The sequence below is a fragment of the Mastigoproctus giganteus genome, chromosome 2 (genome assembly GCF_048544385.1).
Source record: "Mastigoproctus giganteus isolate SK-2022 chromosome 2, ASM4854438v1, whole genome shotgun sequence".
In the NCBI taxonomy this organism is placed as follows: Eukaryota; Metazoa; Arthropoda; class Arachnida; order Uropygi; family Thelyphonidae; genus Mastigoproctus; species Mastigoproctus giganteus.
The window spans coordinates 144,318,119-144,343,228 of record NC_143576.1 but is presented as its reverse complement, the minus strand read 5'-3'; the positions used below and the strand labels follow the sequence as shown (position 1 = coordinate 144,343,228).

General features: G+C 40.7%; 1 protein-coding gene across 3 annotated transcripts in view; it reads left to right on the top strand.

Moving 5' to 3' along the window:
• The window catches only part of nst (phosphoglucomutase 3-like protein nst), a 305,088-nt gene that overhangs the window by 232,625 nt on the left and 47,353 nt on the right, over positions 1-25,110 (top strand). For all 3 annotated transcript variants that reach the window (XR_016546677.1, XM_090368701.1, XM_090368700.1), the window contains exon 11: positions 4,377-4,478. Coding sequence is in view for 2 of the 3 variants with exons in the window: in XM_090368701.1 (XP_090224827.1) it covers positions 4,377-4,478 (102 nt within the window). In the remaining variant the exon portion in view is untranslated. The remainder of the gene's footprint in view (positions 1-4,376; positions 4,479-25,110) is intronic.

Sequence of the window (25,110 nt, the reverse complement as noted above, 5' to 3'; positions counted from 1 at the left end):
GTATTAGGAATCTGTTAGCTTATTATAGTATTATCAATTAATCAAAAATAATATTAATCTTATTAAAATTCATTGTTAATTAAATTTCATTTAAACAGAAATCATGACCCAGACTGGAGCCACGAAGCACAGGTGGCAGACTAGTGAGAGTACTGTGACTCGGGAGGAGAAATGAAGGAGGCGCTTCTCCAATGCATCACAGTCTCAAAAAATGTGCGAAATGTGAAATGTTTGCCAACCTTTCTAAAACAGGACATGATCTAGCCAAGGAGGATGCCTTTGTGTGTGCTAGGTGTCTAGAGTGTCAAGAAATTAGATGCCAACTCAGCGTTCTGATGGGCGTCTATGAGAGCTTGAGGTGTAGGGTAAATGCCCTTGAAGAAATTAATGAGGGGCCCATCAAGCTCTCAGCTGCCCAGTTCAAAGACTGAGCTCACTCCTGTGCATCAGGCAAAACAGAGGCAATCTCCAAGGCAGAATGTACTGGTCACAAAGGAACTAGTTATTGTTGGTGACTCTATTGTCAGGGAGACGGGGAATATACTATGCAAGAAGGATAGGTGGAACAGGACCAGGGTATGTCTGCCACGGGCAAAAGGTGATGACGTTGTAGAGCAGATATCATATTTTAAGGGCACAAAAGGTGATGTTGTTGTACATGTTGGAACTAATGACACTAAGAGTAAGAGATCTGCAGATTTACTCAACTACAGGTCAATGTTGAAAAAAAGCTGTGAGTTAGGGTTGAATGTGAAAGTGTCTGCAATAGGAGGGAGTATATAATGAGAGCTTTGTCGATGAATTGAGCACTGGAGAGATTGTGCAAGGCTCAAGGGGCAGAATTTTTTTCAGCCTGGACTGGTCTGTGCTTGTTGACAGGAGAGACTGCTTCTACAGGGATGGGGTACACTTAAATAGAAAGGATGCAAGAATATTTCCTGATGCTTTCGAGGCAGTGTTAGGTGAGTCGGTAAAATGCCAGCTTTTGGGGGGGGGATACGTAGACTAAAAGGTTAACGTTGGCCGCAGGCAGAGGCTAAAGTGATTCTTGCAATGCTTCGATTAGAATGAGCAACAGCCAGGAAAGCAAGGTAATGGAGATTTCCAGAACTGTTGGCAGTCATAGTGGAACAAGTAAATACATGGACTGTGTTAGGGTAACCAAGAGTAGCAACAGGTGCATGTATACTTACATGTACACAAATGCTAGGAGTATAGTTAATAAATTTAATGAGCTTGAAGTGCTAGTCAAGACATCAAAATCAGATATTGTTGGGATATCAGAGATGTGGTGTCACACAGATATAAGCAGAATTGGAATTTGGGGAGTACAATGTGTACAGAAAGGATAGACAGGACAGGAAGGCAGGAGGGATTATGCTGTTAGTTAAGAAACACATAAAATCTAAGGAAGTGCATCCAATTGATTTTGGTGGACAATGCAGTGTCGAGTCTGTTTGGTGTGAAATAAGCACTGGGAAAGGAAAAATGAGAGTAGGTGTGTGTTATAGGCCTAATGAATCTGATGAGTATAATGAGCAATTGTGCAGCGAAATAGTGGGCCAGTAAATCAGAATTTCTTATAATGGGGGATTTTAACTTTCCAGATATTGACTGGAACTTGTGGATTGGGCACTCGCACACTAGCAAGACCTTTTTAGATTTATTGGATGATTGTTTTTCTACAGCAGCATGTTCGAGAAGCAACCAGAGGGAGTAATACCCTTGATCTGATTATTCATGCATGAAGAATTTTCAGATAAAGGACGCACTGGGTGACAGTGATCACAATGTACTGATATGGGAATTACTTAAAGATGTAACTACCATCAAGGCTAAAGGGAAGGGCTTTTGCTTTTGTAAAGGTGACTACAGGGTTTTCAGAGAGTTTTACTCTGTACAGTGGGATCAACTGATAATGTTACCAACATTGAATTCTAAATGGGAAGCCTTCAGGCACTTCACCTTGGAAGCTACTAGGCTTTTCATTCCAACTGAGAAATACTGTTCAAGGTTCGGGCCTAAATGTATGTCAGATGAATTAATGAGGCTCATGGCAGAGAAGAAAAATGTATGTGATTCTTATAAATTATCAGGTGACACAGAAGCCTATGGCAGGTATAAACTAGTCTGTAATCAAGTCACAAAGGAAGTTAGGCAGGGGAAGGCAGATTACGAGAAATCTTTGGCAAATGATGCAAAGAAAAACAGCAAAGAGGTCTTTACTTATGTAAACTCTAGAAGGAAAGGGATGAATCAGATTGGACCACTTAACATAGATGGGTTGACTATTGATGCTCATGCTCAGGTAGCTGATAAACTGAATGAGTATTTTGCATCTACATTCACACATTAGGAGTTATTCAATGAGGGGAGTGCCAGAAGTTTATCAAACGCTTACAGTGAGCTAAGTGATTTTGTAATAACTGAGAGCAAAGTGGAGGAGAAATTGTTGAAGTTAAACATAAGGAAAGCACATAGAGTGGATGGGATCTATCCAGTTATATTAAAGGAGGCAGCAAAGGAAGTAAGCAAACCCTTAGCATAATTATGAGAGCTTCCTTTGGACTTAGGGGAGGTCCCCATAGACTGGAGGTGTGCAAATGTATCACCAATTCACAAAGATTGTTCAAAAGGTGACACAAGTAACTACAGACCTGTTATTTTAACTTGTGTTCCGGGGAAAATAATGGAATCACCAGTTAAAGAAGCATTGCAGGATCATCTAGACAAAACTGCAGTAATAGTTAAGACACAGCACGGGTTTGTTAAAGGGAGGTCTTGTCTGACCAATTTGATTGGATACTATGATATGGTCACAAAGGAACTGAATGCCAAAAATAATTTTGATATCATATACTTGGATTTCAGGGAAACTTTTGATACTGTTGCACATGAAAGACTGCTGTACGATTGTAGAGGTATGGCATTAAGGATAAGTTGCTACAATGGATAAAGGGATGGTTGAGTTGGAGATGACAGATAGTAGTAATGAGTGGACGATGCTCTTCGTGGACAAATGTTATTAGTGGAGTTCCCCAGGGTTCGGTGTTTGGCTCATTGTTGTTTTGTATATTTATCAATGATATTGATGAAGATATATCGGGTTTAATGTCCAAGTTTGCAGATGATACAAATGTTGGCAGTGATTATTCATGGCAGGGTTGTTAATGGCAGTAAAGACATTATGCTACTCCAACTAGATCTAGATAAGTTGGGAAAATGGGCTGATAAGTGGCAACTAACTGAAGTTTAACATTGACAAATGCAAAGTACTGCATATGGGTAGCAGTAACCGAAGAGAAATGTACCAACTGTGTGGTACTACACTCAAGGAAGTGGAAAGTGAAAAAGACCTGGGGGTAATTGTGCAGTCAAATATGAAGTTTGCTGAGCAGTGCAGATGGTCTGCGAGGGCGATCATGGAGTCTTGTTAATGATATATAGGAATTTTGCTAGCAGGGACAGGGAGGTGAATTATCCCATTATACAAGGCAATGGTCAGGCCACACCTAGAGTACTGTGTACAGGTCTTGGGGCCTCATTTTAGGAAGGATGTAGAGTTGCTAGAATGAGTACAAAGAAGGGCAACAAGATTGGTGAGGGGAACAAAGGTGAGGGGCTCTTACGAAGAAAGGCTTAATTTCTGCAAATTGCAGTGCCTGGAGCATAATTGTTTTCTTGGTTCATGTGTGTGAATGAAATGTCTGAAATTTGCCAAGAAAGCAACTAGTCTCTTACCTTTATATTCTGTCATACATTCGTGTTGTACTACCCTGTGATCATGATCTTTGCTGAAAATCTTCATCTCCTTCAGGATAGTATAGTAATTACATAATATTAGTATTCATTTTTGTTTGATGATGCTAGTATCTTTTTTCACTCATAAGTGTTGGTTGGTGATTTAATGTATTTTTCAGGTCAGGTTTGGAGTTCTTTAACTATTGATACCAGATATGTTTGATCATCAATTTTCCTTTGGGTGTAAAGATACATTTAAATAATTTTACTAAACTCATTTGTATAATAGTGTTGATATTATAGCATTTTACAAGAAATTAATGAGGTCATCCTCTTATTTGTTTTTTAATTTATCTGTAGAAATATGATAAGAGGCAATAAATTTGAATATTCTCAAGGCATGATATTTATATATAAAATTTCTGGTCATTCATTCTATAATGTAGTGAATGTAATAATCAGAATATGGGATAATATTACAGATATAAAAAGTACTAAATTCCTGCTGATGTGCAAAGTTTTTTTTTTTTTTTTTTTTTCTTTCTTTCCTTAAATTTTCACTGTCAGATGATTGCATTCTAAATACTACATTTATTTGATATCTGATAAATGCCTTATGTTATTTTTAAATGTAGCACTTGCCTGTTGCATGTGTACCTACTGGGGTAAAACATTTACATCATAAGGCCCAGCAAGCTGATATTGGGATCTATTTTGAAGCCAATGGACATGGAACAGTAAGTCTTGATTTTATTTATCTGTTTATACTATGCTTATCTGCAGAGTTTTTGAGCATGTTTGCAAAATTCACAAGTGGTAGATGACTTTCATCAACCGGTGAAATACCACCGCTTTGCTTATTGGAGGCTTGAAGTGGTGAAACCCATGTTTAGTCTCTAGAGCAAAGTTTCTGGCATCCCCCTCCCCCCATACTTCTCCTTCAACCCTTTTAACCCAAGCACGGTACCAAGTACTATAGGTTCTAATACCTCTCGTGTTTGGGGTTCACATAAAAAAAAAAAAATAAAAAATACAGAATGCACTTGGCTGCATCAATTCATCCATCTGTCTGCATATAATAACTGTACTCCCAGTAGATAAATTTTTTTGAAAGTTTAGATATATTATTTCAGAGTTTTTTCATGCCCTTCCAAATTTCATTAAAATTAGACTAATACAAATTTTAAAATTAGATAGATATATTTTTTTTAATGAAGCTTTTTTTTTTTCATACAACTAATTATAGTATACTGTAATTCACTGAAGTATTGGAATTTCTAATTATAAGAATAAAGGGACAATATGATAGATGTACAGAAAAGGAAAAACTCTTTGTTCAGTCACTGCTCATATTAAAGTGACTGATTTTTGATGAGTTCATTTTTGTTATTAATTTTATAAATATACAAATCATGAGTTATTATTATTACTATTTATTTATTTTGTTAACAGCAAGCAGCTCACTGATCATCAATAAAATTGATGATCAGTGAGTCATGAGTTAAGATTAAAATTGAGAGCTATGTCAATCAATTCGACGCTGGAGAGATTGTACAAGCTTATTGGGTTAAATTTTTCTCAGCGTGGTCTGTGCTTGTTAACAGGAGAGACTGCTTCTACAAGGATGAGATACACTTAAATATGAAGGGTGCAAGAATATTTGTTGAAACTATAGAGGCAGTGTTAGGTGGGTTGGAAAACTGCTAGCTTAGAGAGATACCCAAAAACACTTTACACTTTCAGAAGTGAAAGTGTACAGTGTTTTTGGGTCAAATGGTATGAGCGGTTTCCCCCATCTCTGCGTAGTATACAGTCAGTCTTCGTATAACATTTCTCTTTTATTTGGTTTTTAGGAGCATTAGCAACTAAGGCCATATTGCTCCAGGCATATGCAGTGGTCAATTCCCTGACCTTTCCGCATTCTCCATATTTGGTGGCTCATGGGCTCGAACCCCAGTCTAATCAAGAAGCATGTGTTACGCACTGCTGCTCCTGCCCACCTGGCTATGGAGGCGCCCTCGTATAACACGTGTTTACACTACACGAATTCGATCATACACGATTTATAAATAGGGGAACCATATCTTATATAACACGAACCGAATTCGCTTATGCACGATTCGCCTTTGTGTTTACAAGAAATGGCAGTCGAACGCAGAATCACCCCAACCTAACACAACATGATAGCAATGAAGAGAAGATTCTGAAAATGTATTTATGTTTTTTATATCAGTGAAGGGGAAACACATTTCACCATAATAACGTAAAAACCCACACAATTCCAGCTATCGGTTTATCGCAAATGCAATTAGATCAAGTTTACTACCAGTTTATAACAGATTCCACTATCAGAAATGCAACTGGAAATTGTTTTTATTGTTTTATGGTAGTAACCCCCCAGAAATGTGCTTTAGTAAAATGTGAGGTGTTAATAGTGTATCTCTGCCTTTACGGTGTTGTTTATTCAGTTGCTACCTGTGCACAGCTTGTAATTTTGTAATTGTGCTTTATTCCCTAAAAATTAGTAAAATACTTAAAAGGTGTGAAAAGGAAGCGTCCTGGTGAAGACACTGCAGGTTCAGAGAGAAAAAGAAAAGCAATATCGATAAACAGAGGCAGACTGGATCAAAAATTCTTACCCCGGGAAAATTTATAGTGGCCTCATACTATGGTTTATGGCCAAAATCCAACCGGCCTCCGGCCCACTGGGGTTTCCCCGGTAAGGCTTATGGCCAGTCCGCCTCTGTCGATAGAGAAAAAATATGAAATTGTGAAACGCTTTGAGCAAAATGAAAGACCGTGTGATATTGCACGTGTTACAGACCTAAATGAGGCAACTCCGAGAATTACAAAGAATGCAGAGAAAATAAAAACAACTTTCATAGCAGGAACAACTCAAAGTGTAATTAAAATCCATTAGATTAAGACACAAAGAATTGGAAGAGATGGAACGGCTGTCATCTGTTTGGATAGAAAATCAAACAAAAAACAAGTTTGCTTACGATAGAAGCAAAAGCATTAGCAATATTTTATTACGTAAAAGTTGTAATAAAATAAGTAAGTATTTTATTACGATTATTTATTGTGTTTGGTAATGTTTTGGTTACAAATGTGTGTTCAATCTTGGGTGGTCGGCACCTAACCCTATTTTTCCCATAGGGCCTGTTGTTTATATTGCATGATTTTGCATTGCACGAGGGTTTCTAGGAACACAACTATCGTGCTATACGAGGACTGACTGTACATCGTTGTGTGATACAGTACACTGTAAAGGCCAGAGATTTAAAAGTGTGTGGATCTTGTATATGTGTAATGTTTTGTACCATTGTTCATCTGGTACAGTACACTGTAAAGGCCAGAGATTTAAAAGTGTGTGGATCTTGTATATGTGTAATGTTTTGTACCATTGTTCATCTGGCCTTTTAGTCATTGGGACCCACCGTTGCCCACACTTGGCCTCGTGGAGGCAGACCAGGTACACCCAGTATAGTTATAGGGTTGTTGCATGGTTGACTTAAGTTTTTGAGTGTAGGTTTGGAAAATTTTGGTTTCATTAGACATGGTCGCAAAGTTAGAGAGAGGGTGGGGAGACTGAAGACTGGTAGGGTAAGACAGAGGTGGGGTCAATAGAGAAGGCAACCCCAGATGGTCAGTGAGGCATGCCCCACCAGATGGAAGAAAATGGGGTGGTGAGGAGGGGAGGAGACAATTGAATTCCCCCCCAGGAAGTAGGAAGAAAGTACTGTGCAAGAGTGCACTGGTATGGGGAGGCCAATGGCCTTAGTAGCAAGCTGCAGCAATAGTGGGCGCCTCCATAGCCAGGTGGAAAGGAGCAGCAGTGCATAGCACATGCTTCTTGATTAGACCGGGGTTCAAGCCCGTCACCACCAAATACGGAGGATGCGGAAAGGTTAGGGAATGACTACCGCATATTCCCGGAGCAATATGGCCTTAGTTGCTAATGCTCCTAAAAAACCAAATAACAAACAATAACAATAACAAGCAGCAATAATCATGTCCAGTAAGTTTGTTGCAGAGGTCACAGCCACTGGTGTCAGGTTCAGGAGATGTGTAGAGTCAAGTCTGACTTGGTGATGACTGGTGTCTTCTGCCACAGAGGGATCTTGAGACAGGTGAGCAGTGGACTGCGTCAGTTCCGTGTCCGGTCCTGGTCCTGTTGCAAAAGGTCCTTAGTGTGGTTAGCTCAATCTTTCTGTGTGAATGTTTCTGTTCAGTTAGGTTGACTTGTTTGATTCAGTTACTGGCTTTAATTGTGATGAATAGCGATGTGTCCTCCGCCTAGAAAACACCTCTTGCGCAAACTTTGTAAAGGCTAGAAACTCCTACCTCGAGTCTAGAAGGTCCTGCAGTCCTGCTGGTCGATATGTGAGTTCCATCATAAGTCAACAAACGAACGGGGTCCTCATAATGGTTGCAGCTGTACATAATGAGTATTACAGCTCTGATTCATACTATATAATATGGGACCATGTTTCTGTCTTTCCACATGTGCAGAGGGGGGTCTTCCATTATTCAAAAATAAGTTAACTTGGCGTTTAAGGCCCGTCAGGAGAAACGTTGCAAATAGACCTGGGTGGAACCAACAGAGGGGTTCTAGGATACACACATCCAACTGTAGGCAGGAACGTCCTGGTAATTTCCCCTTTTGTTAAAGCAGACCACCTTTCCTGCCATGCCTGCTGCACGATTCTCGTCTGGTCCTTTCTTCTCTTCTATTCCCTGCTACGTTGATGGTATATTCTCCCAGAGTGTTGGTCAGGTGGTACATCATTCTGCAGCGTAACTTCTAGGTCAAGGGCAGGACCCTGCCTGGACTTGGAGGTCATATGTACTAGCAGTATGGCAGGCAAGGGTGATGACCATTGAGCATTGTATGGTGAGTGAATATGAGTGAATTGAGCATTGTATGGTGAGTGAATATGAGTGAATTGAGCATTGTATGGTGAGTGAATATGAGTGAATTGAGCATTGTATGGTGAGTGAATATGAGTGAATTGAGCATTGTATGGTGAGTGAATATGAGTGAATTGAGCATTGTATGGTGAGTGAATATGAGTGAATTGAGCATTGTATGGTGAGTGAATGAGTGAATTGAGCATTGTATGGTGAGTGAATATATGAGTGAATTGAGCATTGTATGGTGTCCAAGATCGTTTTGTTAACCACCTTTGTGGCTCTATAGAACCACACAGGGGAAACATACGTAATCGCCCCGGGCGAAGAAGGCTTTATAGTACAGTGGTAGCATGCGTTTTTTGAGTCCCCAATCCTTTCTTGTTATTCTGGCTATTAATCTGGCATATCTTCTTATTTTTTCTCTTAAGTATTTGAGATGAGGGTGGAAGGTCAGGTTGGTGTCTAGAATGATACCTAGATGCTTCAGTTCGGCGACTAGTTTGATTGTCTGGCTATGGATTTTAATTTGTGGTGGTCTTCTTAAGTTTAGGCTACCTTTCAACAGTATAGATTTAGTTTTTGTAGTTGATGTTTTTAAGAGGTGAACAGTGGCCTTGAAGGAGTTTAAGTGCTTGGTTTGCTTGGACTTCCATTTGTGCCCGGCTTTCAGCAGTGACTGTTAGTATTAGATCGTCTGCGAAGGCCTGGGTGTTTACTTCTCCCAGGTCCAGGGCCAGGAATTCGTCTAGGATCATATCCGAGCTGTAGCCCCAGAGCTGAACCCTGGGGCAGCCCCTGTAGAGCAATCTGGTTAACTTATTATATGGTGCTATTACCTGGATTTCTCTGTTGGTTAAGTAGGATTTCATAACTTTGTACAAATCCTTAGGTATGTTTGCCCTTCTCAGTCTAGCTAGGACGCTCGGCCACCAAATGGCGTTGAATGCCCCAGCGAAATCAACTGAGATGGCAAGGAAATATTTTTTGTCACACCCCGCTGCCGCACTCAAAAGGCCACTAAGGGCTTCGATGGTCAAAGTTCCTTGCTTGAATCCGTATTGTGTTGGCATGCTTAATCTAGCTGTTTCGTAGTGGCGAGTTATTCTTTTACCTATCAGCCTTTTGAAAAGCTTACTTGCCACTGGGAGCAGGGCAATTGGCTGATAAGAGTCCAGTTGTTCTGGAGGCTTTGAAGGATTCTTGGGTATGAGCTTCACGGTTGCAAGTTTCCAGTCAGCTGGGTAAGTTCCTGTTTTTAGGCATGTGTTGTATAATCTAAAGAGCAGTTCCGGGGTGGTGTCTATAACCTTTTTTATAATTTCCCTCTCCATAAGATCTGGGCCGGGACATTTTCTATTCGTTATGAGGGCTGCAGCAGTATGCAATTCCTACATGATGAAGGGCTGTTCTATTTGCTGTGTTTTGTATGCTTCATTTTCTCTACATATCTGCACCTGTTCTGTTAAAGTTGGGACAGCTGGTTCATGATAGATCTGGTTGAGTACGTTATTGATAGACTGTTCCAAGGTGGTGGCTAGTGTGCCCTGTGGGGTTAGAGTTGCATTTATGATTTCTCTTCTGGGGAGTTTGCTAGTAACAACTTTGTAGAATTCTGGGATCGGTGTTTCCAGCTGTGTTGACCAGGTGCTCCCAGGCCTTCCACTTGCTTTTGCATATCAGGTCTGTGTAGCTGTTTCTAACGATATTGTATCTTTCCCTTAACAGTCTTACTTCTGGCTCCAGTCAGATATGTCTCTCCCTTTGAAACTCTTTTCTTGCCTTTACAACCTACTTAATGTTTTTCAATTTCTCAGGTCCACCAGGGGACTGCACCCGGGGTTGGAATCTTCCTTTTCATTGCTGTTTCGCTAGCGTTTGTGATAATTTTTGTGACCCTCTGGATCTCATTTGGGTCAGGTTTTTTGTGACCCTCTGGATCTCAGTTTGGGCGCAGCAGCCTCCCAAAGAGTTCCCAGTCAGCCTTGTTAACTGCAAAACAGTTCATGTGTTTGACTACTGGAGTTCTGCTAACTGTCTGGTTGATTTTCGGCCTAATTAAATTCAAGCGTTTATCCCCCCCCCCTTTTTTTTATAGGTCCTAGCCACTGAAATCTCAGGAAATTAGGTGGCAGGACCTGCCAGAGTACTTATCTAAAAATACTGGTGTACCTGGTCTGCCTCCACGGGGCTAAGTGTGGGCAACGTTGGGCCTCAGTAGGGATCCAGCGGCTAAACGGCCAGATGAACAACAGAACACAACACTACACATGTACAATATCCATACACTTTTAAATCTCTGGCCTTCCCAGTGAACTGGTACACCCACAATGAAAGCAACGCGGAGGTGGGGGAAACCCCTGGTGCCGTTAGACACTAAATACACTTTACACTTTTGTCCGGTTGATTTGGTAGGTAAGCACTCTGTGGTCTAATGTCGTCCAGGAGTTTTGGACTGCCCAGTCCACAACATGTCTGGCCACATTGGTTGTTGCCAAGGAGACATCTATTGTGGCCTCCCACATCGTGTTACAGAAGGTTGGTAAGTGGCATGGTTGATTTAATACTACCATATCTTTCCCTGGCAGTTGAGGAGGGGATGGCCTGCTGTCCCCTCCCCCTCCAAATTGACCAGAATAATTTCCATTTTATTCCATATAGTGATTATCTCAATTCTCAGTCCTGTCGTGATCCTGCTGTTGGACTTTGCCATTAACGCTTCCAGTTGCGATCTTAATGTTAGCACCTGCATGAGAACTGGGCCATCTGGCAGGATGGAGTCCAGTGGGGGGTAAGAGTCCTGCTGTTTGGGGACCGCAACATCAGCCTGAGTGTTTGTTACTTCTTCCTGTTCCTTCTTCTCTGAGGAGTTATTCCTGGTTTTCCTATCACTTTTTGGGACCACCTGTTTATTTTTCTTTGTCATGGAAGTTAGTTTAAGGTCGTCCATATCTTCAGTCTGGTCAGCAGTCTGTATGGCTCTGGTCTCAGTTAGTAAGATTTCTGTCTCTTCTGTCGTTCTTCTGTTGAGCCCATGATTTACAGATTAATGGGAAGAGTTCGGATTATCGGATTTAATTTCTGCTGATCTTGTAGAGGTTGGAAATGTCGCTGTTTGACCTACACCACAAGTCCGTGGGTCCGGTAGTTACAAAGCAATTCCTCTGCAAAATTTTGGGCTATTCCCACCAGTCACGAGGGGGGGGGGGGAGATGCCCAGGTGAAAGAGTTGTCCCAGAGACTTGGAACTGATTTCTGGGGGGGGGGGCACTAAGAACGATGGCAGCAGTAAGAACAACATAGACTGTCCAGGAAAAAAAGTTGGTCCTTAGCCATGCTAAGTCTGTGGTCAGAGATGTGGGGGGGGGGAACGCAAATTCTTGGTATCTCTTTACGGACTCAGTACTTTCCATCACAAGTTGTTGGGGCACTAACCCAGCCCTGGGAAAGAAACAAGGATCACCAGCGTTACAGAAGTCAATAGAATATTTTAATGTGAAATATTATAATCATTATATGAGTACTCAAGTCGTGCCAGGAATAAGCTGGCTCTCTTCAGTATTGCGGCTACAGCCAATCGAAACAAGGCCTTATGGTCGCATGACCTAACAACAACAAGGCCTTTGTTGTCAGCACCAGAGGAGGAAGCAATGGCTGCCTCTGTGACATAATTAAATTACTCAAATTGTCAATCAGCCATAAATCAGGAATGGAAAATGCAATCATCATGAAAATATATATTTTTGAATCGGAATAATGGACTGATGTTCTAAGCAATGTTTAGACTAGTAGGAATAATTACAAGCAACATAGTTCAATCACAAAAATTTATTTAAACCATTGGCCGAACCTATATGGCATTGCGATAGTGCAGACCTCTAGATCAAACGTCGTGATACAGGGATTTGAAAACTTCCATATCAGTTGAATGCCTTAGAAGTTCGGGATAAAATAAGTGTCTGTGGACTCGCCGTCACCTGGAAAGCTTGAGGAACATAAAATATATCGTCCAATTTGGATAGTTTGAACTACTAAAAATCACAAACTTCATGGAGCACTATATTCATGTTGCCTTTCACTACTTGGTCAGTGCCACCTATCCCAGCAGAAGTAAAAGTGATCCTTGCACAATTGGAACATGCAGTAGCCCAGAAAGCATCTGCTGTGGGTCATCACTGAACAAAGAAAATCACGAGCTGTGTTAGGGTAACTAAGAATAACAAGCGGTGCATGTATATTTACATGTACGCCAATGCTAAGAGCATAGTAAATAAATTTGATGAATTTGAAGTGTTGGTAAAGTCATAAAATGCAAACATTGTTGGGATATCAGAGACGTGGTGTCACTCAGAATTTGAAGATGGGGAGTACAATGTATACAGAAAGGACAGGCAGGGCTCTGCACTTGGTTAAGAAGTATGTAAAATCTAAGGCAGTGCATCTAATTGAGGCACCTCCATAGCCAGGTGGGCAGGAGCAGCAGTGCATAGCACACGCTTTTTGATTAGACCGGAGTTCGAGCCCATGACCACCAAATATGGAGGATGCAGAAAGGTCAGGGAATGACCACCGCATATCCCCGGAGCAATATGACCTTAGTTGCTAATGCTCCTAAAAACCAAATAACAACAATAGCATCCAATTGACATGAGCAGTCAGTGCAATGTTGAGTCACTTTGGTGCAACATGTTTTATACTCAGAGAAGGTAAGGTACTCCATATGGGGAGTACCTTACCTTTGTTAATTTTAGCTTCAGTTGCTATTTCTCAGCCAATATGCCTAATTTTTCTAGATCTTGTTGCAGCATACCTTCATTACTGTCATTAACCACCTTCCAACCTTTGTATCATCTGCAAACTTAGACATTAAGCCTGATATACCATCATCAATATCATTAATAAATACAGAAAACAACAATAGGACCCTCACTAAACCCTGTGGGACTCCACTAATAACATTAATCCACTGAGACCAGTGTTTATTGATTACCACTCTGTCTTACCCACTCAGCTATCCCCTTTATCCATAGTAGTAATGTTCCCTTTATGCCACACTGCTCCAATTTGTACAGCAGTCTTATGTGCAACAATATCAAAAGCTTTCTTGAAATCTAAGTATATGATATTAAAATTATTTTTTGCACCCACTACTTTGTTACTGCATCATAGTATCCAATCAAATTGGATTGGATATTATAATGCAGTATTCAATCCAGTTTCCAAAAAAACTGGATCCAAAAAATAATTTTGATATCATATATGTGATTTCAGAAAAGCTTTTGATTTGACTGCTGTACAAATTGGAGCAGTGCGGCATGTGTAGCATTGAAGCAGTGCTACACAATAGTTGATATGTAGAATATGCAGTTTGATATTTTGTGTTAATGAAATAAGTGTGGTAGGTGTTTTAATTGTTAACTTATCATTAATTCACTATTAGTTTTGCCAAAATAATGCAAGAAACGAAACTTATACAGTATCATGCAAAAAAAAACCTTTTTACCCATTTTGCTTAACTGTTCCTTCTGATAACAGTACTTTGCATTTTAACAAAAGTTCAGCGATATTTTCTCAGAAAAGAGCATTTCTGAATCATCTTATAGTGCTAATTTCAAAAATGACTTATTTGTTTTCAACACATCAGATTTCTTCAAAAATCACAAAAGAAAATTTGAGTTTTCACAAATTTTTATTGATTTTGGCAGAATTTGTGCATTGAATTTATAACAAAATGCTCCTTTTACCAGACATTTATGTTTAAATACATATTGAAAACACTGTCAAAAAGGACAATGTGATAAAAAGTCCATTATATGGATAAATGTGATAAAAAGTCCATTTGGAGTGAAACTCGGTGTATTTGAAAGAAAGTTTCACCACTGGTAGACCCGAAAACTGTCCTCCTTCCATCCTTGCACATCAAACTGAGTTTAATGAAACAGTCTGAAAGCTTTACTCCAGGTGTTTTAATTTGACTGCAGGGATAAGGAGGTGATTATCCCCTTGTATAAGGCAATGGTCAGGCCACACCTTGAGTACTGTATATATAGGTCTGGAGGCCTCATTTTAAGAAGGATGTAGAGCTGTTGGAACGAGTACAGAGAAGGGCAACAAGATTAGTGAACAGAATAAAGGGTTGCTCTTATGAAGAAAGACAAGTTTTGCAAATTACAATGTCTGGAGACTAGGCACCTGCGAGGTGATCTGATTGAGGTGTATAAAGCCTCGAATGGTTTGAGCATGCTCAATGCTGATGGGATTCTTCCTCTTGCTCAGAATAATCACCTGAGAGGGCATAAATTCATATTGATTAAAGACGGTTGTAGGATAGATGTGCAGAAGTTTGCCTTTAGCCAGTGGGTGATTGATTGCTGGAACAAACTTCCATCTGTTGTTGTAGAAGTTGATAGCTTAAATAGATTCAAGGCAGAACTTGACACATTTGGAGTGAGGGGATGGGTGGAATAAAGGGTTTTTTTTTTTTTTTTTTTTTTTTTTGTTTTTTTTGGCTGATGCCATATAAGCTTGCTTTCTTGCATCATGTGCCTTTGCTAATGCTAACACTCCCTAGATTTTCTGGTATATAGTCAGTGTGGGAGTGTAAAAAAATGTACCCTGACACTCATTTGCAGCCCAGCTTCTTGATGTTTGCCATCATATTTTTAACTGTATTCTTGTATCTGGATCCTTGTTGTTCCCTGAGTTTTCAACAACAGACCTGAAGCTAATCCATGTTTGTTTTTCTCTTTTATTCATGTTTCCCTCAAAATCTTGTTCCCTCATCAGTTTGCAAATTTGAGGTCTAACAAAAATACCTTGTTTTTGCTTTTCCTGGGTGATCAATGGGAATTTAATACAAAGGTAATTAAAGCGAGGATCTTCCTGGAGTAAAGCTTTCAGACTGTTTCATTAAACTCAGTTGATGTGCAAGGATGGAAGGAGGACAGTGGTGAAACTGTTTCTTTCAAATGCACAGAGTTTCACTCCAAAATAAGCCCAATACAATTTTTTTAAAAAATTCTGTAATATTTTGTCTTTGCTTGAGGACTACATAACTTCCACACTTTTTTTTAACAATCCTGGAAAATAAACCATAAAACTACAAATCCTTTACTTGTTTAATCCATATTATAGTTGTAGGATATACCACGAAGATGGTCTATAATATTTTGCCGATTACAGTTATTGATCTTATTTAAAATTCTGCAGTCAGCTTCTTCATAGCATGTTTGTTTCCATGGACGTTCATGGCTGGCAATAATTCTTTCAAAATCTATATTGTAAGTTATTTGAATTTTCCTTAATTTATCTATAAAAATCCACAAAGTAGGGTGAGCAATACTACAACCAAAAGCTAACTGTAGTTTGCAATGACAAGCTTCAGCAAAATTGTTCGTTCTATTGCTTTCACTTAATGTTCATTAGTACACCAACCAAATATTAGAGGGAAATGTTGGTACAGGTCTTGTACCATCGTTTCTGAGAAATCCTATATATGTATTGGTAAAACCATTCTAAAATTGGTTCAAACTCTTCTGGTAAATAATTTTCTAGACTGCTAATTGCATGAATAATGTCTTCTTGGGAAACAAGTGCAATAGACATCATTTTTGAATGTAATGCAGTCAACATCTGTATTGTACTAGAAGATGGGATTGATGCCAAGTGATTTTTAATTAAGTGAACTAAGATTTTTAATTAAGTGAACTAAGCAACCATTAATGTTTACTTCTGGAAACTCTGCACGAATAGCTTGATGGATTGCAAGTTCGTAATCCCACATTTATGCTCTCTGGATTCAGTTGAGGCCAAAGGTCACGTATCATGTTAAATAATTTTATAAGTTAAACTCAAGGCATCATAGGTTTAAGAGTACAAATAATCTATATAATATTGGTGTGAACACACTATAGATCACTCTTAAAGGCAAAAAACTATGCTTGTAGTGCAAAAGGGCATCATTTTATCTGTATCTCATATTGTGCTCTTCCTTCACAACGAGTTGCCATGTATTGCACTACCTCAAATAAGTAAAAAGGTAAAGTGCAGCCATTGTCAACCCACTGCAAGATGGAAGCCTCCTCAACAATTCATGCTGAGGGAAATGGACCATAATCTGCCATGCTGGTCCAGTGCGGGTTGGCAGATCGACTGTATTCAGCAGTCAGGAGCTTGAACCCAGGTCTACTCAAAGAGCGTGTGCTACTGCACTCCCGCTCCTGACCACTCGGCTACCGAGGCTGTTCAAATAAGTAATGCTTCACTAAAAGAGAAGACTATTGTTACTTATTCTCAGTGGGCACCACCACCACCACCACCCAGACTGCACCGTGTCAAGTCTTGTTGGCCTTTCATCGGTGGGTGGGCAGGTACCCTGGTATTACAGACATGACAATCCAGTTGTGAAGATAATCACACAATATGAGAGATGCTAAAAGGTGTACATGATAATGTATAAGTTAAACTCAATACAATAAGGCATCATAGGTTTAAGAGTACAAATAATCTATATAATATTGGTGTGAACACACCATAGATCACTCTTAAAGGCAAAAAACTACGTTTGTAGTGTAAAAGGGCATCATTTTATCTGTATCTCATATTGTGCTCCTTCACAACGAGGTATAGTAATTGTAAATAGTAATTAATTAAAAAATTATTTCATGTTTTTCTTGTTTTTTTATACTCCTGCATGACCACCAGGTCAGTGGAGTTTATGATAAATCATCAATACAAACGTTAATCGTATTTAGCAGTCACGGGCTTGAACACTGGTCCACTCAAAGAGCACATGCTACTGCACTCCCGCTCCTGATCACTTGGTTACATCAGGCCTAAAAAATGAGTAAGCAGATAAAAGAAGTTCTGAAAGCACAGGGAGCAACAGCTCTGAAATCAAATAAAAGTGAAGAGGAGCCTGCAATTGCAAGCTCCTCTTCACTTTTAATTATTAAATCATTGCTGTTCATAATTCATAATATTAAGTAGTAAGTGGTAATAATAATAATTCATAATATTAGAAATTTCTGTCACAAGATTATTGGACAACCAGTTTCCACCTGCTTATCTTTATTACCACTTCAATAAAGCCCTCCGTATCATCAAGCATAATAAACTTATTAACCACCAAGTTAATATTCATAATATAATTACAAGCTGATCTTCAGCTGCTAACAGGCTTGTACATATTGTATATGTTATACTCCCAGCCCCTTTGGTGTCTTACAGTGTAGAAAACTTGTACTCGCCATTTGTCTACTAAGGAGTATTAGTTTTGTATATATCTTTCAACTTTAATTGAATTTTAATTTAATTTTAATTCTAATTACTACATAACTGACATAAATATATGAAGTATACTCCCAGAATTATGTTCAGCATCCTAACTATAGGAACAGGTTTTGCAACCCTGGACTGCCTGATTCCACCTATTTCCCTCTTACTCCGTATTCTTCTTTACTTTCCTACTACTCTATGTTTTTATTTCTTGTGAGTCCTTCGTGTCAGGTGCCTCTGTAGCCAGGTGGGAAGGAGCAACAGTGCGTAACACATGCTTCTTGATTAGACCGGGGTTCGAGCCCGTCACCACCAAATACGGAGGATGTGGAAAGGTCAGGGAATAACCACCGCATATTCCCTTAGTTGCTAATGCTCCTAAAAACCAAACAATAAACAAACAAACAACTTTGTGTGTTTAATTCCAGCGTTTCAACACACATTTTTGTAATTTACTATCTCCCAATTTCAATGCATGGGTTGTTATGCTATACAGCTTATATATACATTCACATGGCTTCATAGTTCTTTTGGCTTCTCACTTTGTTGGATTCAGAAAGTTTCCTTTGGCTGCATACCTTGTAAGAGTCTGTGAGTTATACTTGATTTTAACTTTCCTTTTTGTTATCCATCTCTGTTGGATCTGCCATGAAATGTACATTCACTATTCCTATGCTTATCTTTACATCTAGGCATAACTTCCATTACCACTAAATTCAGATTTCCCTTGCTCCTCTGTATGTAAGCATCTATTTCATGTCAGAAACAGAGGCTCACTTCTTGCTGTCTTTCTGCGATTTCGATGGTTGATCCGTGAAGATGTTGAAATCATGCGTTATTCAGCAATAAGTACTCTTATTAATTTTCTGTGTTTTCCATAGTTCCAATCTCCGTTTGTAGTTCTCCCCCCCCACACCACACAATCTCTCTCTCTCTCTCTCTCTCTCTCTCTCTCTCTCTCTCTCTCTCTCTGTGTATTGAAAAAAATATATATATATTTTGTCATTTTAGCAATTAATATTTGTGGCTAAAATGTTAGCCACAAATATTAAGTAAATTTTATATAAAAATGCACTTAACTTTCATTTATTTAGCACTTTGTGTGAAGAGATCAGTTCTCCTCTCACATACAGAAATTATGACTTTATCAAGAAAGTCATTAAATTTCTCAGTGGCCTTCTTGCAAAGTTGTACAAGCTTTGAGAAGTTTATGCATTTTCTATTCCTTATTTTAATTCAGATTCTTCATTTTTGAATGAAATAACTTGCTTTTTTCTGTCAGTTTAGAGCTGGCATGTCAAACTGGTGGGAACCCCCCCCCCCCTTAGGTATGAGTGTATTGTCAACTTTTACAAGTCAACACTGTTAAACTTACATGAAAATAATGGTAAATAGAAATATTTACAGGAGATACATTAATATAAAATTTAAATTAAATTCATAAATTATGATTTCTCATAAATGTTGGTGATGAGATGACAGGTTGTATCATGAGATGACATATTTTTCAACAAGAGAGAAATATTTAATATATATTAAATAGAGGGCGCTTTGGTCACGGAAGAGAATAGTCAGTGGATTTTTGTTTGGATGCTGTAAAGGGATAAGTAGTAGTAGTGGCATGTGATGCAAGTGTATGAGCTTATGCAGCATCAGCCAAAAAAAAAAACACACCATTCCCTCCAAATGCCTGTCCAGTTCCTCCATAAATTTATTTAACTTATCAACTTCCACAACGACAAATGGAAGTTTTTTCCAGAAATTAACCACCTGCTGGCTAAAGGCAAATCTCGGTACATCTTTTCTACATCTGTCTTTTCTTATGCCCCCTTAGGTTTGTAATCTGAACGTGGAAGAATACCATCAGAATTCAGCGTGCTCAACCCATTCAAGGCCTTATACATCTCAATCAGATCACTGCACAGGTGCCTAGTCTCCAGCCACTGCAATTTGCAGAACTTAAGCCTCTCTTGGTAAGAGGATCCCTTCATTCCCCTCACCAATCTTGTTGCCCTTCTCTGTACACACTCAAGCAACTGTGCATCCTTCCTAAAATGAGGCCTCCACACCTGTATGCAGTACTCAAGGTGTAGCCTGACCATTGCCTTATACAGGGGACAATCACCTCCTTTTTCCTGCTAGCAAAATTCGTATATATCATTGACAAAACCCCATGACTTGCCCTGGCAGCCTGTCTGCATTGCTCAGAAAACTTCATATCTGACTGCACAATTACTCCCAGGTCTCTTTCATTTTTTACCACCTTAAGTGTAGTACTACACAGTTTTTACATTTCTCTGGGGGTTACTTCTATCCATATGCAGTACTTTGCATTTGTCAAGGTTAAACTTCAGTTGCCACTTCTTAACCCATCTGCCCAAATTATCTAGATCCTGTTGCAGTAGCACACTGCCATTACTGTAATAACAACCCTGCCAACCTTTGTATCATCTGCAAACTTCTACACTAATCCTGATATACCTTCATCAATATCATTGATAAATATACAAAACAACAGTGGACCCAACACCGAACGAACCCTGTGGCACTCCACTAATAACATTAGTCCACAAAGAGCAGCACCCGTTTATTACCACCCTTTGTCTTCTCCCAATCAACCATCCTTTTATCCATTGTAGCAACTTATCCTTAGATAGTTTCACCGTATTCTTTAACGTATAGTTTTACTATATTCAAAGTAGTACGTTAATTAATATACTACATTGTGTTTTACAAAGATATTAAATAGGTTTAGTAGCATTAGCTTCTTATTTTGAATTTAACAAGTGATTTTTGGCAGTTACAACTCCCGGTGTTGGTGGCAATATTGTTGAACTAGTCGCCATATTGTAATCGATAAGAAATAGCGCAACGTATATATGTCTCGAACTGATAGTGTAAGGTATAATGTAAAACTAGATTAATCAAAAATATGTATTAATCTTATTAAATTTCATTGTTAATTAAACTATATTTAAATGGAAATCATGACCCAGACTAGAGCTGTGAAGCAAAGGTCACAGACTAGCGAGAATTCTGTGACTCAGGGGAGAAACAAAGGGGGCAATTCTCCAACACGTCAGTCTCAAAAAATGTGAAATGTTTGTTGAGCTTTCTAAAACAGGAGATGATCTAGCCAAGGAGGATATCTTTGTGTGTGCTAGATGCCTAGAGTGTCAAGAAATTAAGTGCCAACTCATTGTTCTGATGGGTGACTATGACAGCTTGAAGTCTAGGGTAAATGCCTTTTGAAGAAATTAATATGAAGGCCCATCAAGCTCTCAGCTGCCCAGCTCAATAGCAGAGCTGACTCCTGTGCATCAGGCAAAACAGGCAATCTCCAAAGCAGAATGCATTGGTCACAAAGGAACTAGTTATTGTTGGTGACTCTATTGTCAGAGAGACAGGGAAAATATTATGCAAAAAGGATATTTGGAACAGGACCAGGGTATGTCTGCTAGGAGCAAAAGTTGGTGACGTTGTAGAGCAGATATCATCTTTTAAGGGCACAAAAGGTGATATTATTGTACACGTTGGAACTAATGACATTAAGAGTAAGAGATCTACAGATTTACTCAACACATACAGGTCAATGTTGAAAAAAAGTAGTCGCGAGTTAGGGTTGAATGCGAAAGTGTCTGCAATTCTGCCCAGACACGATAGGAGGGAGTATATGATGCGAGCCTTGTTGATCAATTCGGCCCTGGAGAGATTGTGCAAGGCTCAAGGGGCAGAATTTTTTTTCAACCTGGTCTATGCTTGTTGACAGGAGAGACTGCTTCTACAGGGATGAGGTACACTTAAATAGAAAGGGTGCAAGAATATTTGCTGATGCTATTGAGGCAGTGTTAGGTGGGTCAGAAAACTGCTAGCTTGGGGGGATACACAGACTAAAAGGTTAACAGGGGCCGCAGGCAGAGGCAAAAGTGATTCTTGCACTTCATTCTTCTTCTTCTTCTCTTCTTTGGTCCTTAGCTGGCAGCTGGGGGAGGCGGTTGGCCACGCAACCAGTATGCTGCTGTAGGTGCCGCAGGGTTTCGGACTTGCTCTGTGATGTTCTTCCATACCTTACGATCCATGGCGTCAGTCCTAGCCTGGTTAAGGTCGAGACGTCGGCTCTTCAAGTCATTTTCCACTTGCTTGGCCCACGTTTTCCTAGGCGCGGTCCGTTGGATGCTCCATTGGGTGGGTCGTTGTCTCCAAAGGAGTGTGGATGGTATTCTGTTCGTGCCCATTCTACATACGTGGCCAAACCATCTAAGCCTTCGCTTCTGGATTTGGTCGGCAATGGTTGGTTGCTGTTGGCATCTGGCACGGATGGTATCATTAGTGATGCGGTCGCGAAGAGAGATGCCCAAGATCTGCCGCAGGCATTGCATTTGGAATACCTCAAGTTTGTTCAAATCTAACTTGAGACAAATCCATGTTTCCGATCCGTAAAGAAGAATGGGCAGGATCAAAGTCCGGAAGAGTCGGATTTTAGTCTTTGTGGAAATGTTGGTCCTCTTCCACAGACACCATTTGAGCGAGGCGAACGCAGTGGCCGCCTGTCCAATTCTGCTGTGGATTTCCATGGTGGATGCAACTTTCTTCTCCTGGACCAGCGACCCAAGGTATTTAAAGTCCTGCACTTGCTCGATCTGGACGCCTTCGAGATAGATGGTGGCTTGCGACCCATCTGTTGTCAGGGCCTTTGTCTTACCAGCATTGATCTTCAAACCGTATGGCCGGGCAATGCGGGCAATGTCGTAGAGGATGTCCGTGGCTTCAGCGTCGTTACCGGCAAGGATAGCACTATCATCAGCAAACATCAGGTCAGTCACATAGTGATCCTTGTCATATTGTATGCCCTGTCTGTTTCTGAATGCTTGCCTCATAATGGCGTCGACCACGATGTTGAAAAGCAACGGGGAGGCTACATCCCCTTGGCGGACTCCAGTTTGGATGGTAAATTCCTCAGATAAATCGTTCTGGATGCGCACCTGGCTGGTTAAACCGTTGTATGCAGTTTGGAGGAGTGTGATGACTTTTCGAGGTACATGTTCAACCTCTAGTAGTTTCCATAAGGCAGGCCGGTGGACACAGTCGAAAGCAGACTTAAAGTCAATGAAAACAATGACGGTTCGCTGTCCACACCGGATCCTCTCCTCCATCAGCTGACGAATGGCAAAGATTTGATCACAGCATCCTCGCCCGGGTCTAAATCCTGCCTGTTCTTCTCGACTGGTTTGCTCGCGATGTTTTTGCAGTCTTGACTGGATGATCTTCATAAAGACCTTTCCGATGATGGAAAGGAGGCTGATGCCACGGTAGTTCTTGCAGTCCCGGTTATCACCTTTCTTGTGGGTACGATAATGGCTTTCCTCCATGTTAGCGGAATTTGTTCAGTGCACCAGATGGTTTTGAGGAGTGAGTGTAGTCGGCGAAGCAGTACATCTCCCCCGGCTTTGATCGCTTCTGTGGTGACTTGGTCCACTCCTGGTGCCCTGCCATTCTTCAGGGATTGTATGGCTGCTTTCACTTCTTCTACTGTAGGCTCAACATCGACCATGGAGACCTCAGGGGGGTCGATCGAGAGTGCTGTTGCTGGCGGTCCCTGAGGTGGGTCGTGATTATACAAAGCTTTGAAGAATTCACTCCACCGTTGCAGGCGTTCGGATGGTGATCGCACGAAGGTCCCATCAGCATTCTTGATGTTGTCACTAGTCAATTTGGTCTTTCCACTCAGACATCTGAGGGTGCGGTATAGAGTGCGGTACTCGTTCCTGGATGCCGCCACTTCAAGATCGTCTGCCACTTGGTTCCAGTATGCTTCTCTTTCTGCTGTCATTCTTTGTCGGACTTCTCGGTTTAGCTGCCGGTACCGTTCAAAGTCGACCAACTTTGCCTGTTTCCATTTGTCCACGAGGTCAAGGCACTCGTCTGATATCCATGGTTGCGTTCGACGTCGGGCAGGTGGACATAGGGGCTTGGCACATTCCAGGATGGCATCAGAGATCTGCTTTTCTTCTTCATTTATATCCTCGGGCACGGCCAGCATCTCGAAGCGGTTGGATAGGGCGATCTGATATGCCTGTTTATTGGCAGCATTCATTAGCTGCCTCCAGTCCAGCTTGGCTGACCGAGATGATCTTTTTGCATGCCGTAATTTGAGATGCGCCTTAGCCTGGATGAGGTAGTGATCAGATCCACAATCAGGTCCCCTCATGGCACGAACGTCCATGAGTGATGAGCGAAATTTGGCATTGATCAAAATGTAGTCCAGGATTGCTGAGTCCTTGCCAGATGGATTTCGCCATGTAAGTTGATGTTTTTGAGGGTGCTGGAAATGGCTGTTTCCAATGATCAGGTTGTTAGATGCGGCAAAGGACAACAAACGTAGTCCGTTGTCATTGATCTTCCCATGGCCAAACTTGCCCATTGTTGTTTCCCAACCAGATCTGTCCACGCCAATGTGGGCATTAAAGTCCCCTGCGAGGATGATCACTTCTGTCTGTGGAATTGAATCCAGCATATGTTGGAGCTAGTTGTAGAAGTCATTCTTGGTCGGGTCCAGGCTAGTCTCAGTTGGCGCATAGGCGGAGATAATATGGGTCTTGATGGTGCCCTTGACAGTAAGGACTGCCAGGCGGTCCGATATTGGTTGGAAAGCGATCACACTACTGGTGGCCTGAGCATCGACCATAAAGCCCACTCCTGCTTCTCGTTTCTCACCACCAGAGTAGAATAGCATAACCGCTTCGTTAGGTGCTGGTGGTTGGATGATCATCGTTCCAGACCCGGTGAGCCTTAATTCAGATAATGCCACAATTGATATCTTGCACCTAAGTAGTTCTTGGGCAATGATTTCCTTTTGTCCAACGTGGTGCCCCGTTCGAACATTCCATTCGCCAATGTTAATTGTCCTTTTCGGCGTAGTAAGCTTATTGCTGTGGCCAGTGATCCACTTCACACCAGCACCCTGGGTCCCCAGTGCTGGCGCATCGGCTACACCGGATGCGGTAACATTGTTATAAGAGCTTGTTCTGTGGCCAGTGGTCCACTTCACACCAGTACCCTGGGTCCCCAGTGCTGGCGCATCGGCTACCCCGGATGCGGTAACATTGTTGTAAGAGCTTGTTCCGAATTTCATGCGGTTTCTTGCCTAGTTTCCCCGGTTTCCCAGTTCTGGTCATTTCG